Source organism: Trematomus bernacchii, unplaced genomic scaffold, assembly GCF_902827165.1.
Source record: "Trematomus bernacchii unplaced genomic scaffold, fTreBer1.1, whole genome shotgun sequence".
Taxonomy (NCBI): domain Eukaryota; kingdom Metazoa; phylum Chordata; class Actinopteri; order Perciformes; family Nototheniidae; genus Trematomus; species Trematomus bernacchii.
Genome location: NW_022987803.1, coordinates 6,887,435 through 6,905,632, shown reverse-complemented (window position 1 = coordinate 6,905,632; position 18,198 = coordinate 6,887,435). Strand labels below are relative to the sequence as shown.

At 37.5% G+C, this 18,198-nt stretch overlaps 2 protein-coding genes across 4 annotated transcripts; both read left to right on the top strand.

The window, feature by feature from the left end:
- Positions 1–5,840: 5,840 nt before the first annotated feature.
- On the top strand, positions 5,841–9,210 carry LOC117498421 (alpha-1,6-mannosyl-glycoprotein 2-beta-N-acetylglucosaminyltransferase). Its single transcript, XM_034150510.1, has 2 exons — positions 5,841–5,946; positions 6,042–9,210. Exon 2 carries the CDS (start codon positions 6,292–6,294, stop codon positions 7,549–7,551), a length of 1,260 nt encoding a protein of 419 aa, XP_034006401.1. The 5' UTR covers positions 5,841–5,946; positions 6,042–6,291; the 3' UTR covers positions 7,552–9,210.
- Positions 9,211–9,734: 524 nt separating this feature from the next.
- On the top strand, positions 9,735–17,179 carry brox (BRO1 domain and CAAX motif containing). 3 transcript variants are annotated; one of them, XM_034150641.1, is made up of 13 exons: positions 9,735–9,841; positions 10,316–10,435; positions 10,697–10,803; positions 11,334–11,430; positions 11,619–11,714; positions 11,830–11,902; positions 12,651–12,756; positions 12,911–13,000; positions 13,366–13,451; positions 13,606–13,687; positions 14,997–15,147; positions 16,476–16,635; positions 16,737–17,179. In XM_034150641.1, the coding sequence occupies exons 2-13, from the start codon at positions 10,335–10,337 to the stop codon at positions 16,818–16,820; spliced, it is 1,233 nt and encodes a 410-aa protein (XP_034006532.1). In that variant the 5' UTR covers positions 9,735–9,841; positions 10,316–10,334; the 3' UTR covers positions 16,821–17,179. The 3 variants fall into 3 exon arrangements, with proteins under 3 accessions (XP_034006532.1, XP_034006533.1, XP_034006534.1); XM_034150642.1 differs by having other exon boundaries at positions 9,752–9,841; positions 10,334–10,435; XM_034150643.1 differs by lacking the exon at positions 9,735–9,841 and having other exon boundaries at positions 10,359–10,431.
- Positions 17,180–18,198: the final 1,019 nt, after the last annotated feature.

Sequence of the window (18,198 nt, the reverse complement as noted above, 5' to 3'; positions counted from 1 at the left end):
AGCCCCTTTTTTAGAGATTTGGGTATGGAGGAAAATAGAGAGGGTTGTGTTTTCTGACACTTGGTGAGTTCCCTGGAACACCGGGGACACATATTCATGTATAAAAGACGTACAAAAGTGCATTTTGCATGATAGGTCCCCTAAGTAAAATACCAAATCATGTCAAGCTTTAAATCTTTCAGTCTTTACAATGCGCAGTTGGAAATTACATTCCAAAGGCTAAATTCAAACTCAATACCATAAATAACTGGGTACCAAAGTGCTTTACCTGATAGAACACGTTCCACATGGAGGAGCAACCATCCGGCTGGGCCTTTTGCTGCATATCATCTCCCCCCTTTCCACTGTTTCCAGTAGATCTCTACTGCCTCTGTCCTATAAAACAGAAATGCCCCAAAAAAACATATTTAAAAAGTTAAAAACAATAACTTACTTTTGGCATTAAAATGGATTAGAATCTCACAATTTTCCTGGATGTCAGGAAGGCCAGAAAGTCGTTCCCTTCAAGTCCACAACTAGGGATGGGAACGATTAATCGAATATTCGAAATTATTCAGGTATTCGAATATGAGAATATGAGTTATGAATATATATTTTTTTTAAATAATTTTTTTTGGGTGGGGTGCCTAAGTTGATTACATATTATCAAATGGAATAATTCAATGTATACGACAGTGCCATAGCTAAATGTGTTAGGTCTAAAGGTGTGTTTTGCTCCACTCACCGGTCCCTCACAGCAGGCAGAGCTGCAGGTGCTGATCTCTCTCTCTCGCGTCCGGTTATACTTCACTCGCGTTTATGTCCAAATCCATCAGAAAACCAAGTTATGTTTTAAGCATGAAAGCTCTAGGTCTATAGCTGTCAACTGTTCAAACTGTGATCACCAGTTCAATACATTTGACAAATTCGACTTGGTTTCTATACTTATTTGAACATGTATTTATTTATTTTTCAAAATTAAAATATTTCTTTTTTTTTGTAATTTTTTTCCCACATTTTTTTTTTTTTTATAGGATAGGCTATGTACATTTCGGTTAATCGGTTAACCGTTTTTTTGGGGGTCGAATATTCGAATATACATTTGCTTTCAAATTCCCATCCCTATCCACAACCATTCATAGGAGTCCAAATGCAAAGCCTGAACGATGACAAGAGCGACAGACTTACATTTTACAAGATAAGTAATACCAGAGCAGTGTGTACATAGACATAATCCCCTGACAGACTCACACACTTTGGTGATGTCCTCATTTAATAATGATGTTTAATTTTTTAGCAGCAAAGTAACATTACTCAAAGTATATGTCGGACCCAACTCATGTACAGTATGTTTTGCATCTCCTCAACAATGGTCAGTTTAAAGTAGATTAACAAACATTTGTAAGAAAAGTTTACAATGCACAAAGCCCCTCTTTGTATTAAGCGAGCTGCCACAGAAAGTACAGCTTAACATGCTAACCTTTGGTAGAGTTAGCTAACGTTAGCTAACTTCATGTCCAACACAAAACCTCTAACGTGCATTACATTGACGATTTTTAACAAAACTTAACTCTCTCAACTTGTAAAATAACGTTAATTTAACTTACCCTTAAATAACTACATCACATTTTTCAGGGGCAACACAAACTGCAGAAAACGTTAGCTGCTAACTGTTGTTAGCTAAGACAGCTAGCTCTAACTCAGCCGGACAGAGAAACCCTGGCTTGAGTTACCGAGTTGATAACCAGCGTCGTAGGACCGCGAGCGCGTTTGTTTTGGCTTAGGTAAACCAGCTAAACTAACTCAAACATATCCAGGGTATGTTGAACTGGATTCGTAGTACAGGCCTCGGGTCACCTTCCTGATAATTTATTTGTCATTTCCTTTCTATAACCTTTTATTTAAAAAACAATGGCATTGCACTGTAACTGTTCCTTTCTGCTTTCAACTAGTGCATGCTTTATACTTTATTTAGGAGGTATTTAAAAGTATCTATAACTGCACTGCAATACTAATTGTGTAGGCTACAGGCAAACATAAATTCCATTCAAAGTACAGAATCACAAAAATAAACGTTATCAAATCTAAAACACACTTCCCAGGGTGCTTTTAGCCTAGCTTTTAAAACATTTTAATTGAAAGTATGCAACGGTTTCTCTGACCACCATAATTCACTATAATACACTTATTCACTGTAACTAGGTACACTTTCAGTGAAAATGTTTTTTGTTCTAGGGTTAACAACATGTGTTACCTGCTTTGCTGCAAACCAACCACAAGGGGGCATTAGTGTAACATCATGATATAATTACATTGAGATTTGCAATTGAAATACAACCTTTAGGCTTTATTTGTTGATTAAATGGAAGATGGACACTTATAACAGGACAACAAATTAGGGGATACAATTTAGGGAAATGTTGGAGACTTTTGTAACACATGACATCTCAAGATAATATAGTTTCTGTGCACATAAACAGCTCGAATTCTGTATGTTTGGAAGTCTAGTAAAAGTTTGAAGACTAAATGACAAACACATTTAATTCCCAGCTTCAGAAAGGTGTATCTCTAATGCACATACATTCTGCAGTACTGTTCAGAATGTCCCTGATTATGATTATCACTGTTTTGCTTACTCAATTTCCATAAAGTATAGATAGTTTCTGCCAGACAACACAGGCCACATGATTTGAATAGGGAACTATTTGGTGTTACGGTTTATCTGGGAACACGCACACCCATTTCCACTGTCATGAGCGTGGTTTTGTTATCTGAAGGAAGTTGTCCAGCAGCCTGAGCAACAACAGGCCTGAAGTGGCCCAGGCACAGCAGTCTTTTGGAGCTGAATGCTCAAATTAGCAAGCTAAAAACATTTGAGCAGTCAGTAGGATTTATCCTCTGAGGACCATGAATGACAATATTTCATAGAAATATTTTAAAAAGATGTTGAGATCTCAGACAAGCAAAATAGAAAGTCTGCATTAATGCGTATTATATATATAATACTGTGCATTATAACTCATAATAAACCTGCAAAGGGTTCAAAAGAGAAAAAGGCCTTTGCTAATAGCATCATAAGCCTAGTATGAACTGCTGTATTCAAGCATCTTACGCCTGTGTCATTGTGTCAGTCATGTGATCCAGGAACTCAAATAAAAAAGGTTTATACATCACATTTTATGCCACAATATAACCCAGAGTGATTTTGGAATATTGTCAACAAGGGTCTTTGTCTTAAAAAAAATGCATGGGGTATAAAGAGTACAGTTTTGGAATTTAATTAAGTACATTTGCTCTGTACTGTGTTTAGGTACCTTAAAAGTAACTACAGTTTGTACATGGTTATTTCCATGTAATGCTTTATACTTCTAATCTGCAGAGAATAATGTTGTCCTTTTAACTCCACTTCATTTGTCTGAATGCTTGAGTTACTTTGAAGATTACAATATTTCTTCCCCTTCCTGTCGAGACAAAAACCATCTTGAAATTTGGTGAATGTTTCTGAATTTACCAACAATTAAGTGTTTTCCATGTTGAGAAAATGTTCCTCATTCTTAAGCTAAATATGTTTTTGAAAACCTCTTGGATCAGCAAAGATAAAATCAGGGCTGTCTTTCTGAGAAACTCATGAATACGAAATAATTTTCACCCCGAAGGAAAGTTGTTAGAGATTCTAGACATGGTAAACAATTAAAAGGGCATCTAAATATTTACACATGACTTGCGTACATATACACAGTTTGCATATGTAGGGAGGTAATTTGTTATTCAAATTTATTTTGAAAAGATATATGGTTCTCACAGCACAGTGACACAAATTCTACAAAGATATGATGACATATTGTAAAATTTGAAATACTTTTGTGTCATGAGTCAAATAATGTAGATGTATCTAAACAATGTATAGTAACACAATATAATAACACATGTTCACCAAATTGCTTGCATGGGAATTAGCTTTTTAAGACAGGACAACAGTTTTATTGTCATTGAGCTGTCCCAGACTTTTTTCTATCGTGGTTTTATGACATAATGATGAGACGTTTAGTTTCAGTAGGAAAAACCCATCAGCTCTCTTGTTATGGTGAGTTCCTCAAAAACTGTGATTAGGTAGAAAAAAAAGAATATGGCATGTTTACACAGTTCATATCTTATATCCATCTATTAGATAACAGAGAGATAATGGCGAAAGCTTTCGTCAACTTCTTCTCATTTGGAAGTTATAGAAGAATAATCAAAAAACAACAAAATACCTCACATTGATACCAGTTTTCTCGCTGAAGATTAAAACTTTAAATTCAATTAAAAAAACTGTATAATTGTTAAAAAAGACTGGAATCTAATCCCTGTTGCCATGTTAGACAGGTGATTTATTGAAATTTTGGATACCATTTTTGCTTAATTTAGTAAGCTCTTCGCAATTATTTACCACAAGATTAACGATATCATAGCTATCAGCCTCTAGTTAGAAAACAACATTTGTGAGTTATCTACACTGAATATCTGAATATTATGCATGGTTTGACAAATAACACATGTATTCTTCCACATAACAGTGTCCTATTTAAGCTCAATACAGTCCCAGTATCTGACACCGGTGCAGCAGCTCTAGTTTCATGTCCTGTTTGAAAGTCATTTCACAGGTTTCACGTTTTCTAGTTTCAGGGATGACACCCATCACCCCTTTTGTTATGTGTTTTGGTGAGATTTTAGAAAACAGATTCCAATTCAACCAGTCAAACCTGAACTTGCCTGAAAAAGTCTGTTGACGTAAATAAAGTTTCCGAAACCTCATTTCAAAAACACAAATGCTTTTTTCTTATTTCATTCAACAGTCTAGCTATGGATCCAAACCAAAAATGGTATGTCAATGTCAGGAAATAATAGGCCTAAAAAAGATAATAATAAAAAAAATACACTCATTTTTTATTTCTGCATAAACAAAGTATTTTACTCAAGTACTGTATAGGTAAAATGTGGGTGTAATTGTATACTCGTATTAATTTCCTGGTTCTTTATAATTTTCTACTTCAACACATCGCAGTGGTTAATATTGAACTTGTTACTTTAAGTAATCATACTCAAATTAATAATACAAAATGTATAATTAATCACGTATCATTACAGATTCACATAACTGATCCTTTGTGGAAATTCACAAGATACCTGACAGTATATGCAGTATAGTAAACCTACCTAGATACATGCTGAATTAAATAAATACAAGTATAGATACATATGGAAATAGAAAAGAAAATAAATAAATAAATATACAGTATACACACATATAATTGCTAAAATGAATACTGAAATAAATACAATTATAAATAAATATATGCAAATATGCAGGACAGAACATTAAATAAGTATAAACAAATATGTAAATTAATACAGAAGTAAAACAATAAATACAGAACTAAATGTCTAAATGAATACATACAGAAATAAATGAATAAATACATAAAAAAAAGGAGAAATAAATGTTGAAATAAAAACAGAAATAGAAAAAAATGAAATAAATAAACAAAAGAATAAACGTATGTGGAAATATAGGAGAAAGAAAATGATATTACTGTAAATGAATGCATAGCCAACATTTTGTTATTTAAACATAAAACAAACCACATTTAATACATAGAAAAATACCGGTATAGTTTAAGTGCTTTTTCCCCCTTTGATACTGTGATAGGCTACTGTAGAGTTAGCAAAACAAACATTGTTACATTTTAATGCACGAAATGTAATAGGAGGTTTTCCCACCATCCACTATTCAAATCTGGCTGATTTACATGTCCTCTCGTGTTACACAACCATAGGTAGGACAATGATTCGTTGAGCAGCAGCTCACTCCCCCCCCCGTCGGCTGGGTAGTACACGTCAGCAGTGAATGAAGTTGTACCCAAGATGTATCATGTCCTATCATCCTCTTCCTGGTGTGAGCGTGTTGACACATTACACCTAGTTTGGGTAAGTTAAATGGAGCTAACGCTACTTAGCTTCTACTTTGACGCCGACTTTAAAAACACAACATATACATAACGCTTTGTTCTACTTTTCTACAGGTGGTAAAAACAAGCGACTGCTCTGGCAAATGGCTCGGTTTTGAAGAGGAAATACAGTCATGCGAGAAGAAAAGCAGCCGTCATAAAACGTTTGACATTTAGTTAAAGACACGCATCGTTGGACAGTAATAATAAGAGTTTCTCCGCACGAGGAAAACTGTCGCGAGGAAGTTTACAATGAAGGCGCTCGCGATAAGGTGAATCCAAGCCATTTCTGTTGAAGTCCAAAGTCTGTTTTTACTTTAAGAAAATGAGGTTTCGGGTGCTCAAAAAGAATCTGCTCGCGCTGCTGGGTGTTTCCTTTGTCGTTGTGACTCTGCTTATTTCCACACGTGTGTTATTAGTCAACGATAATGACACAACTGGACCTAATAACGTCGAGCCGGGACACCAGGGAATGCATTCTGGTGACGCGGTAAAGTTTAAGTTTGGCTCGCCTACAGAGTTGACTCAGTCCGTTTACAGTGCCAATTACAAGCAGTGTGTTCACAACGCGGATACGTTTCCAGGGGAGCCTCTGCTGGTGCTGGTAGTTCAGGTCCACAACAGGCCTGAATACCTCAGACTGTTCATCAAGTCACTGGAGAAAGCTGCTGAGGTCCACAGCTTCCTCCTTATTTTTAGCCATGACTACTTTTCAGAGGAAATAAACGCCATTGTGCAAGGGATAACTTTCTGCAAAGTACTGCAGATTTATTTCCCCTTCAGCACTCAGCTGTATCCCAGCGAGTTTCCTGGGAAGGATCCAAGGGACTGCCCTCGAGACATATCCAAGGACAACGCTCGCAAAACAGGATGCCTCAACGCAGAACACCCTGACTCCTATGGACACTACAGGGAGGCCTTCATCACTCAGACTAAACACCACTGGTGGTGGAAACTGCACTTCGTGTGGGAGCGAGTGCCGGCCCTGCAGGGCTACAGCGGCTTTGTGATCTTCCTGGAGGAGGATAACTACATCCTACCTGACTTTTTCCACTACTATAAATCAATGGTGGAATTCAGGAAAAGCAGCTGCCCCGATTGTGACATGCTAGCCTTGGGTAACCACAATGGCCTTACTGATTTCAACAGACTGTCCAATAAGGTGTTGACCACTGGGTGGATGTCCACTAAACACAACATAGGCATGGCCATCTCCAGAGATGTGTACTACAAACTGATGGGCTGCCACGAGGAATACTGCACCTACGACGACTACAACTGGGACTGGACTCTGCAGCACCTCTCGGGAACCTGCATATCAAAGCCCATCAAGGTGCTGGTGGCACATGGCTCCAGGGTCCTCCACACAGGAGACTGTGGCCTTCACAAGAAGGAGAACTGCAGGCCAGAATGGGCCACACAGAAGGTGGAGGAGAGCCTTAAAACGGCCAAGGAGGGTCTCTTTCCTCAATCTCTCGTCCTTCAGGGTGCAGAGGCAGTAGAGCACAAGACACACATGAAGAACGGAGGATGGGGAGACGTTCGGGACCATATTCTATGCAAGAACTACGCCAAACGTCTTTGAACTGTAACTTTTCTTGGGTAAAATGTTATTTGGTATTCTGCAGACGTGCCATTCATACATAACTTTTCAGGGTTTCGGAGGCTGCACTGGGTTGTGTTTTCACTTGGAGTGTTCTCTATTTACAGCAAGGTCTTTCACGGAAATTGGACCAAATCAAGTCCAAAAATGCTGCATGTACACAGCTAGCTTTAACTCTTTTTTTTAATCACCAAAGCTGCACAGTTGCCAAAGATTTTGTTGATATTTGTGTTGTTTTAAATGCAAGCTCGGCTCAATTTCATTTCACCAGGTTTGTTATACTCTGGGTGCCTTACAATCCAAAACATTAGATTTATTGCACAGTGCTGGGTATATCTATATCAGAACTTATTTGCTACTGTGTTGCATTCATGAATCATTTATAAGCATTTTACATGTGCCTTTACGGTACGGGTTTTAAGTGCGACAATAAAAAAGGCACGTGTAATGTACTGTACAGACTCAATCAAATGTGTATGACAATCTTACATATGATGGGGAACTCGTTTATACAACTGTCTTCTTAAAGTTGAATGAGAACATTATTTCATGCACATAATGGTATCTGTGTTACTGAATGTAACCTTCACTGTAACCAGGGGGCTTTTTTTGAGGAGAGGTCAGCTGACACCACTTACTTACTCAGTCTCCCACTCCCCACTGCATTGACCCCTGGCTACAAAAAGAGAGCTTGATTGAAATTGATTTTTTTCCTTCTTCTGTTGTGACTGTATATTTGCTTTCTGATAGGTGAAAGCGACCTTTTGGAGTCTTGTTCAAGGTCTGTCTTCCTGCAAACACGAGTCATCTGGGATTCAGCATTTTCTATATTTGCACCTTTGTTAGAGTTTATTTTGGGATCCTTACATTGGGACCTTATGACAAGGTGTTGCTGTTCCTTTTCATTCAGCTGTTAGGGACATTTAAAAACACATTCACACTAAAGTAACCTTTCTTTACAGTAGAAAACTGAGAAAATTAACTAAATATATTGATGCTATTATAGCCTTAAAGCTGACCAAAAGTGCCTTTGATTGTTACTTTGTGCCTAAACTTGTTTTAAAAGAGATTTTTAATGGTGCACTGCTAACATTGTTGTTCACATTATGCGCCTGTCAGTGCTAGGGACTTGTAGTTCACCTCATAAATATATATATTTTTGGTATTGTCTTTCTTCATGAGATGTTGAGGGAAAAGTGAATGGTAATGTCACAAAAATCTTCATTGTAAAATTATGTTAAATAATTGCATCGCTGTGCCCTTTTGCTCGCAAAAGGTGACAGTGGCTCCACTCAGAGTGGTTTAATCTGATATTGGTGCATGTCAGCGTCCCTAATGGAGATTCCTGGTAAATGAATATGAAGTGAATGTGATAATGAAATAGATAAATCTTATGTTATGTTGAAAAGCACAATGCATTCTTAAGGAACATGTCAAAGATAGCCTTATACACAAAGATGTACTATGTAAAAATGACTCGTATGTTTGTATGTGTGTGGGATGTGTAATGATTCTTTAGTTTGTTGAGAGTGAGTTTTTTTTGCTTGTTTTCTTTTCTTTCTGAGTATCACTTGAAATAGCTGTTTGTGGTTCACCTAATGTTTGCCAAATGAGGAAAAAAATAAAAGGCAGAATTTTCAATGTTTGTCTCTTCATGGAAAACTATGCACACTTTATTTTAAAGCCCACCTTTTTTGAAATACTATAACTTTAATGAAACATAATTATTGTGGAGGTTTGTTTAAAATGTGTACACTTTCACTAGATTCCAGCAACCTGGAGATTTAAGATATTGAAAATAAAGTGAAATTGGTTCCCAAACAAAACAGAATATGGATGTAAATGTTATCAGTCATCCATTTTTAGCAGTCACTCAACAGAACGGCTGCATATTTAACACAACAAACTCAACCTAAATAACTAACACCTTTTAATTAGTAGTAAAATAGCTATCTACAGGAATTATTTGAGGACATAATGAGGAAATTACTGGAAATAAAAGCAGATAACGTGTTATAACTATTCACAGAATAACGTTGTGATCTGATAGGTGACACATTAGTCATGTAAGGAGGTTTGTTCTACTAATCCTGAACAAAAGAGAAGCTGATCTGACTTCTGTGGTATTTTCCGAACACACCTCACATGACTAAACGGCGGGATTCGATTGGTCAGCGTCTTCTCCGTGTTTATTTCCGGAAGTAAGTTGTTGTCAGTGTCAGACTTTCCACTAGGATTATCAAATCTCACATTTACAGCACCAGAACGTCAGGTAAGCAGCGAAACGGATACCTTATTTTACCGAATACAGTTCATTAATTTAACCGTATAATAAGTCAGTTGTCACATCGATTCAGTTATTATTTTGTACATTTCCAGATGTAGCCACTGCCAGCCGTTAGCTGTTGCTCTCCGTAGCTTACGTAATGGACTTTTGTCTACACATAATTGTTGAAAACACGATTTATAATAGCCCCAAGTAACCACAGAGGGTTAGAATCCATTTGTTAAACTTGGGAAGGGGGGATATAGCCTCGTGAGGGTGCTAACACGGCCCAGCGAGTCGTAGCGACGGTAAAATTACGTTAGCTAAGATGACACATGAGCTAGCTAATGCTGCCCACTTAAACACCAGTCTATAATATGTAAACTAGTTGTTAGGCCATTTATTTTAATGTATAAAACGTGTATTAATACCAGAAATACAACACATTCATTCACTGTTTGTCACCCTGTATTTTTCAAGGTGTGTCCTCATCCACAGGATGGCACATTGGTTTCACAGGAACCCCCTGAAGGCAACAGCGCCTGTGTCCTTTAATTTCTATGGAGTGGCAGGAAGCCCCTCTGCCAATAAGATATGCAAGTACGTCTTATCTCTATCTATTACACTGGTTAAGGTGTTATGAAGTTGGACTGACTGTGACCATGAACACTTACTGAATTGTTTTTGTCTATCCTCTCTTATGACGATGTAATGATGACCTATGTTGTGCTCCTGTTACTGTCATTTGATCACATTTTGCCTTAAAAGGGTGCAAAAGGTGTTGGATATAATCACTCATAATACAGGAATGATCATGATTTTTAGAGCATCAATTGAATGCCATTTGTTTGACACACACAGTGACCTGCGGACTAACAGGGCAAGACTGCTGGAGATGTTCACTGATGTCACCTGCAACCCTGAGATCATGAAAAATGCCACAGATGCATACTTCTCCCTCCTCCAAGGTAATATGCAACCCAATCTTTGTTTCATCTTTGTCTTGTAAGGGTGTTTATCTCCTTATATCGGAGGGGTTTGGTCAATCAGTCCAAACGAAATATTCAGTCAAACGTTGTTTAAACCTACAGAAGTGTATTCAATCCTGCTAGAGATCCCCAAATTAGCCAAAATAGCAATTGTGAATTGTGATTTTTGAAGAAATATGCATAACATTATGTTATAAGATCTTAATTATTTCCATTTGATTGAATGGTAAAGCTTTAAAACATTCTCAACAGTCTCATTAAACATTCCTTTCAAAAAGATTCGGAAAGAGAAATGTGTTAATACTCCACATTTGATGGTTGATACCAAGCGTTTCATTGCCTAAAAAACAATTGCATACTTGTAATGTATTGTTAATGTTGTTATTCATATTTCTCTCCTTTTCCTTTCTAACAATGCATTCTGCAATTCTAACAATTGTTACTAGGTGTTGCCTAGCACATAACCAACAGCTTCTTGTTTTTTTAAATATTGGTTTATAATACAATAGGCTTTATCACAGCCCTGGATGGAACAACACAGGAGAACAAGATGAGATTCATTCAGAACTTCAGGTGGACTGACACCTTACAAGGAAACACACCAAGGTATGAACACTGATTGAATACTTCCATTCTCATTGGATGGAAGCATTCTTTTTAGTGTGTATGGTTGCAATTCAAAGAAAAAAGCTTTAAAAACATATGAAGACTACACAGCATTTTGAATCATAGCATTATTGACTTGTGTGATTATAGCAGTGTGAGTAACCACCGTGTCCATGCTCTCCTCCCAGTGCCCAGCAGGATGCAGTCTTTGAACTGGTCTCCATGGCCTTCAATGTAGCCCTGTGGTACACCAAGTTTGCCTCGAGACTAGCAGGGAAAGAAAAGTATGTACTTTTTTTGACTGTATTTATTTATGTTAAATCCGTTGTCTACCCTATATTTTTTATAACTTTCTGACTGCTAACTTTTGTTTTGCGATCTTGTTTTCCTGTTCAATAGCGTGACAGAGGCTGAAGCGAAAGATGTTCACCGGAGCCTGAAAGTTGCTGCTGGCATATTCAAAACTCTCAAGGTAAGCAGCTGCAAACAAGTCAGGCCTTTCTAACCTTTTATAGAGCCATTCAGTCCTACTCTTTGTATTTGTTCATGGCCATTATTTCTATGGTATATTTCTATGGTATATACTTAAGCCTTTGAAAAAACATAATTTGCTTTGATTACTTTCTGTTAATTCAGAGACCAAAGCGTATATCCAGAGAATTCCTGACAGTGAAGTACATTTTATTTAAATCCTCTTTAGTGACGCCAAAATGTTCATTTGCTAACACCCCATTAGTATAATGAGAGGTTTTCAAACTGTAAGGTGGGCGTCTATGCGGTTGAAGCATGTAATGACAATGAGAATCACATGTCAGAACTTGCCTGAGAAAAATCACTTAAAAAAATCACTGACTTTTGCTTTAAGTAGAAGTAAACAGGAACAGATGAAAGCTGATTTGCCCAATTTCCAATGGTGCCAATCTACTTATGTCAACAGATACATACATAACGTTTTAGCCAACACGCACTCCGTGGTTATATGGGATCCCCTTTTTTTAAATATAACTTTTAGCCAACAGCTTATTAGCCGACTTCATGCCAACCTAAGTTAGTAGGGGAATATATGTGGGTATCGGGGGGTGACAGTGTCAGACTTTGAAAACCCCCAGTTTAAAATGAGCATAACGTTTTTGCCACAGACCCTTTGCAAAAACAAAGGAATGCATGATATTGACTTGCTGATTTTTAAATCCACAAATTCTCGGGCATTTTTGCTACAGGAGGTCCACATCCCTCGTCTCATCACCCCGGCTGAAAAGGGCAGAGACCTGGAGCCCAGAGCGATGGATGCATACATCATCCAGTGTCAAGCAGAGGCACAAGAAGGTACAGAAGCCCCTAGAAATCTGCACTAGCAACTATAGTACTTGTACTCTTTAGCCCTGACAGCAGATACTCAGGCAATGATGAACAATACATCGTAATGACTCCTTGTCACATCCGAGATTTATTCATTTTCAATTTATTTCCTTTTTCATAGTGACAATTGCCAGAGCAATTGAACTGAAGCACAACGCAACACTCATCGCAGCGCTGGCATTTGAGACAGCAAACTTTTATCAAAAAGCTGGTATGTATTTTGGCATTACATGGGTTTACAGTTCTCAGGTACAGTTATGGTAACTTTTAAAAAAACAATCTAAGCTAGGGAAAGCCTGTAAAAGTGAAAGAGAAGGGGCCCTAAGATGGAGCCTTGATGAACACAACTTATCATATGTGTCTGCTTAGAAGTGTAATTAGCTGTAGAAACAAAGTAAAGGTTATTTTATGAAGACAAATGCACATAGCCAAGCTTCACATAGGCTTACGTTACGACAAATTGACGGACGCTGATGCGCGCATGGCAAACTGGCAACTCAATCATGCTAATATCAAAACATTAAAAAAAAAAGTTGCCCTTAACAGGCTATTAAAGGTAATTATCTCTGTCCGCAGACCACACGTTGAACACCTTGGAGCCAGAATGCAGTGGCAAATGGAGGAAGTATTTTGAGCTGAAGCAGCACTTCTACATGGCTTATGTAAGTTCATGCTTATCCTGATTCACTTCACCGTACTTTTAGGCACAATAGACTTAGTCCGTGTACGTGCCTTCTATGATACTGTTCTTTACAAAGACAGGAAACAAATTGACTTTTTTTATTGAAATGTTATACTCATTACTTGTGTTTGCAGGCTTATTGCTATAATGGGCAGACGCTGCTGGCGAGTGACAAGTGCGGTGAGGCTATAAGATCCCTCCAGGAGGCAGAAAAGTGTACGTATATCTTTGACTAGCGTTCCACCTTAAAAATGTTTTTAACCACATACTATATACATGTGTTAAAGTAAACTAAGTAACAAGCATTATAATTAGATAGCACCCTTAAACATTATTATATACAAGAATTAAAAAAAGTAATGGAACAACACAAGTATTACAGAGGCCAATTGCACAATTCATTTATCACCTCATCCATAAACATTTAGTAAGTAATTATGCTTCAAGCTCTTTTTATTTTTGTCAAAATTTTTTCCGTTTATCTAATACACTCATTATGTCTTCTTACTAAAGGCACATTATTTAGATAAGGTTAATGTTACATACACACACAGTGTTTTTCCATTATGCACAGTGTATGTATGATATTAATGTGTAGTTGTGAGAAAATGGAGGCAAACAACTTCTATCTTTGACAACACAAGGTGTGTATCGTTTATTTACACAGCTAAAAACACAAGAAACTTTAATCCCAACATTGCACGTTACCATAGTAACACTCTGACACTGTCAACTTTTGCGTCATATTATGAGTCATATAAGATGATTGATGGTGTTTAACCACAGATAATGCTGAATTAATTCCTAAGAGTCTGCTACAAATGCATGTTTTGTTAATTTGTCTTAGTAACATGTAGTTTAAGCATAGTTTTTTTTTAGGTCATTACACTATTATTCCTGTGTTTTGTTTTGTCCATGTACTTTTGGACATAAAATAAGTAGTCATAGATTTGTATTTCTTGCTTCCATTATATTACATTACATTTCATTTAGCTGACACTTTTATCCAAATTGACTTACAATAAGCGTATTTAAAGTGGCCCTATCGTGCACATTTTAGCTTCATATCAGTATTTGGTGTCTCTACTGTGACATGTCTCCATGCTTTAATGTTCAAAAAGCATTATTTTTCTCATACTGCCTGTGCTGCAGAACCTCTTTTCACCCTCTGTCTGAAACCAGAGCCCAGTCTGCTCTGATTGGTTAGCTGGCCCGCTCTGTTGTGATTCGTCAACCGCTTAGAGATGTCCAGCCCCTTACCGTACAATGTGTTGTAGCGCTAGTCAATAGAAGCACACGTGTGATGTCACTATGTTACAGAAGTAAACAAAGGAGTCCAATGGAGGCAGTTCTGGCATTTTAGCCTCTAACACACTACAGGAAAGGGAAAACCACAAAAAACTTAAAAGGGCCTCTTACACCATATAGGTAAAATATGTTATTATTAGCCAAGGTGCAGTTGAAACAGGTGGGTTTTCAGTCAGTTCTGGATTTTGTTGTATTAACATGACCCCTCCCTGTTCAGGTTACTCCCGTGCTGAGGCGCTGTGCAAAGAGTACCGTCAGACCAAAGGGCCGGGCTCCACGGCCAAACCATCAGAGCAGCTGTTCTTCCTCAAACTGGGCGGCCTCATCAAAAACACTCTGGAGAAGTGCCAGAGAGAAAATGGCTTCATGTGAGTCAGTCAGGGCACAAAGACTCACTCACTGTACATACACTGTTGTTCCTACGAGAAAAACATCCAAAAACGCATGCGTAACTAAATGAGATACAGTAAAACTAAAATACTTTAGATTACTGAATAACAATCCATTAAAGAAATCTTACATTTTAATCAAGTTTCATTCAGCTGACCCTTTTTCTATATTTTTTACTTTTAATTTTAACCAAATGAAGGATTTTAGTCTTTAAATATCTGTATTTTTATGGGGAAACTGTTAACTTCAGCTAAACATAATACAACTCTTCTTTAACTTGAAACTGCTTTAATTAGTGTTTGTAAAGGTTGTGGTAGTTCTGGAGAGGAGGAGATTTCTTTTGATAATTCTGTTCCTGGTAAAAAACCTCCTTAAAGGTGCACAAGGGAATACACAGGCAGAATGACTGAAGACAACTCCCATGATCCAATGCCCAAAACTCCAGAGACAGAAAGTCACTTACTGTACTTTTTAAATCTATTCTTAAACACTACAATTGTCTTGGCCTTTTTTGTGAGCAACTTTTTTCAAGCCATTTTCCCTAGATTGTACAAACATACAGATTGAAATTATACAAATGTTAATAAAGAAAAAATAAATAAGGCTACTTTCCCACTTCCACTCTAATCATATATTGTATAAGTTAATCTATTCACACATTTTAACATAGCAATGTATCATTGTGCTTTAAAGGTGGGGTAGGTAATTTTGGAGAAACCAGCTCGAGTGCGCTAGAATTTGAAAATACACAACCGGAAAAAATCTGCCACTTCCTTACAGAGCCCCTCCTCCAACACACACGAACGCGCACATGACCAATGAGGGCACGAGATAAGTTTGTGCACAGATGGAAGGCTGACATCCAGTTACTTTAGCCGGGCCGGCTAAAATGATTGGTCGTGCTTTTTACAGTACTACGGCTTCCACAGATGACATTTTTGTATGGATTTTTTGTCAAAGCACTTAAGATATTCATTGCTATCGGGATGTTAAGAGCATTCCATGGAATATAACAAAAAGTGTATCTCGAGCTGGTTTCTCAAACTTACATACCCCACCTTTAAGTTGATTATGAGCCCTCTCTTATGATTGAAAAGCCTCTACTGATTTTCCTTTATCATTGTTACAGATGTGATTGACAGTTCTGAGACTAATACATAATAAACGAAAGATTACCTATTGATTAATAAATAGTATATATCTGGGAATCGATTGTGTGATAGTAATTTTCTTAGGCTGCATTCAAACTGGCAAAAGCACCTTTTTCTGATGGTTCTGAATTTTGACTTTTGACATTTTTCCTCAGATACTTCCACAAGGTCCCGGCCGAGGCCCCCGACCTGGAGTTGAAGGCCAGTTACGGCCTGGCTGAGCCAATCGCCTTCGAGCTGCCGCCTCTCAGCGAGCAGTGCACTCCTGAAGTCTACGCCACCTTCGACCTGACCAAGGGAGCCAAAAATGACAAGGTACCGCGGCAAGACTGCATCACAGCTTCCGCAAACATAACAAAATAAATACAATTTATCAGTTTTTGTTTACATTTGTGTTACCGTTTTTCTTTCTCCAGGCGAAACCCAAGGAGGCGGAGGTGAAGCCGGTGAAGGAGCCGGACCTGAAGCCTCAGAAGGACACCGGATGCGTCATCTCATAAACTTTCCACACTTTCTATTTTCAGCCTCATGCTTTAATACCATCTATTGTAATGATGGCATCCATATTTCTAACCTCCATAGGAAAAATGTATTTTTTTGTTATAGAAATCCATGGTAGTTTACATATAGGCTAAAACATCTGTATTATATATTTGACAGCCCATTATCCTTGCGTCTAAGCCAGAGACATTCATCAAGTAACATTTAAATCAATATTTCAGGTTATTAGTAGCAATTACATCTTCTAGTAAAACAAACGTACAAAAAGGCCTTATAATTTATAGCAGTCCTATAAATGGTGCCTTTGGCTGTGGGGCAATTTCAACCTCTTATAAAAGTGTCTGTTTTTATTTTTAAAGGGGCCCTACACCCCCCCCCCCCCCCCCCCCCCCGCCTGAAACGCCTTCATTGGACTCCTTTGTCTACTTCCGTAACATAATGACATCACTAAGTAACACTCGCTGTTCTATTGGCTAGCGCTCCAACACATTGTACGTGATACAAGCACAGGCAGTATGAGAAAAATAAAGAGCTTTTTGAACATTAAAGCATGGAGACATCTCACAGGAGAGGCAAATACAAATATGAAAAACCTTTTTTTTTTTTGCATAGTACCATGCACATTTTTGGTCCTTGATTGCTCTGGCCTGATTATAGGAAATAAAGACAAAAGGAAATAGATTTAAACTAAATATACAGTACTGGCATCTAAAAATATATGTTGTAAAGTTCTCACTACAGAATATGATGCAGCCAGCTGGATGTTGGAAATGTCATTCCCACAATCAGAAAACTCACAGAATTGAAACGGGGTCAGACAATATGAACAAACCTGCATTGCTGATACATTTTTTTTTGCTGTTTACAATCAATACTTTTAGATCACATGACGTATGTACTGTAGTTCTTTTTGTACATGATAACTGTTTTTTTGTACTTCTATTCATTTAGGAAATTACTCAATGAGGCTGGATGATTACTTCACATGCTTAGGGATATACATCCTGATAATAGTAGTTCTTAATTTATTTCCGTTGTTATGTAATGATATTTTAGCTGAAAACACTTATACAATCACATGTAGCTCAAATCATATGTTTTGGTGATTTCTATGTTTCAGTGGGCGCTCCGGCTGAAACATACTGTGACATAAAAGCTGTTGTCAATCGTTGACACATGTATGTTCTGTACATTTATTGAGTATTTCCCCCTTCCTTAAAGACAGTGATGGGAGCGTGAGCATGACCACACACGAACATCAGTGTCTAACATTTGCTCCAACTTGTCAAAAGTCTCCCATGGTTAAGGCATAACTATTAATCGCTGAATAAACTGTATCATACTGCCCACATGTATGCCCCCAGAAAAGGAGACAAG

What these genes read in the sequence shown, in the direction of transcription:
- LOC117498421 (XM_034150510.1), top strand. Translation starts at nt 6,292, where the DNA reads ATGAGGTTTCGGGTGCTCAAAAAGAATCTGCTCGCGCTGCTGGGTGTT.
- brox (XM_034150641.1), top strand. Translation starts at nt 10,335, where the DNA reads ATGGCACATTGGTTTCACAGGAACCCCCTGAAGGCAACAGCGCCTGTG. An exon ending in TTACAAGGAAACACACCAAG is followed by an intron (nt 11,431 to 11,618) that starts GTATGAACACTG and finishes CTCTCCTCCCAG; the next exon opens with TGCCCAGCAGGATGCAGTCT. An exon ending in CAGAGAGAAAATGGCTTCAT is followed by an intron (nt 15,148 to 16,475) that starts GTGAGTCAGTCA and finishes ATTTTTCCTCAG; the next exon opens with ATACTTCCACAAGGTCCCGG.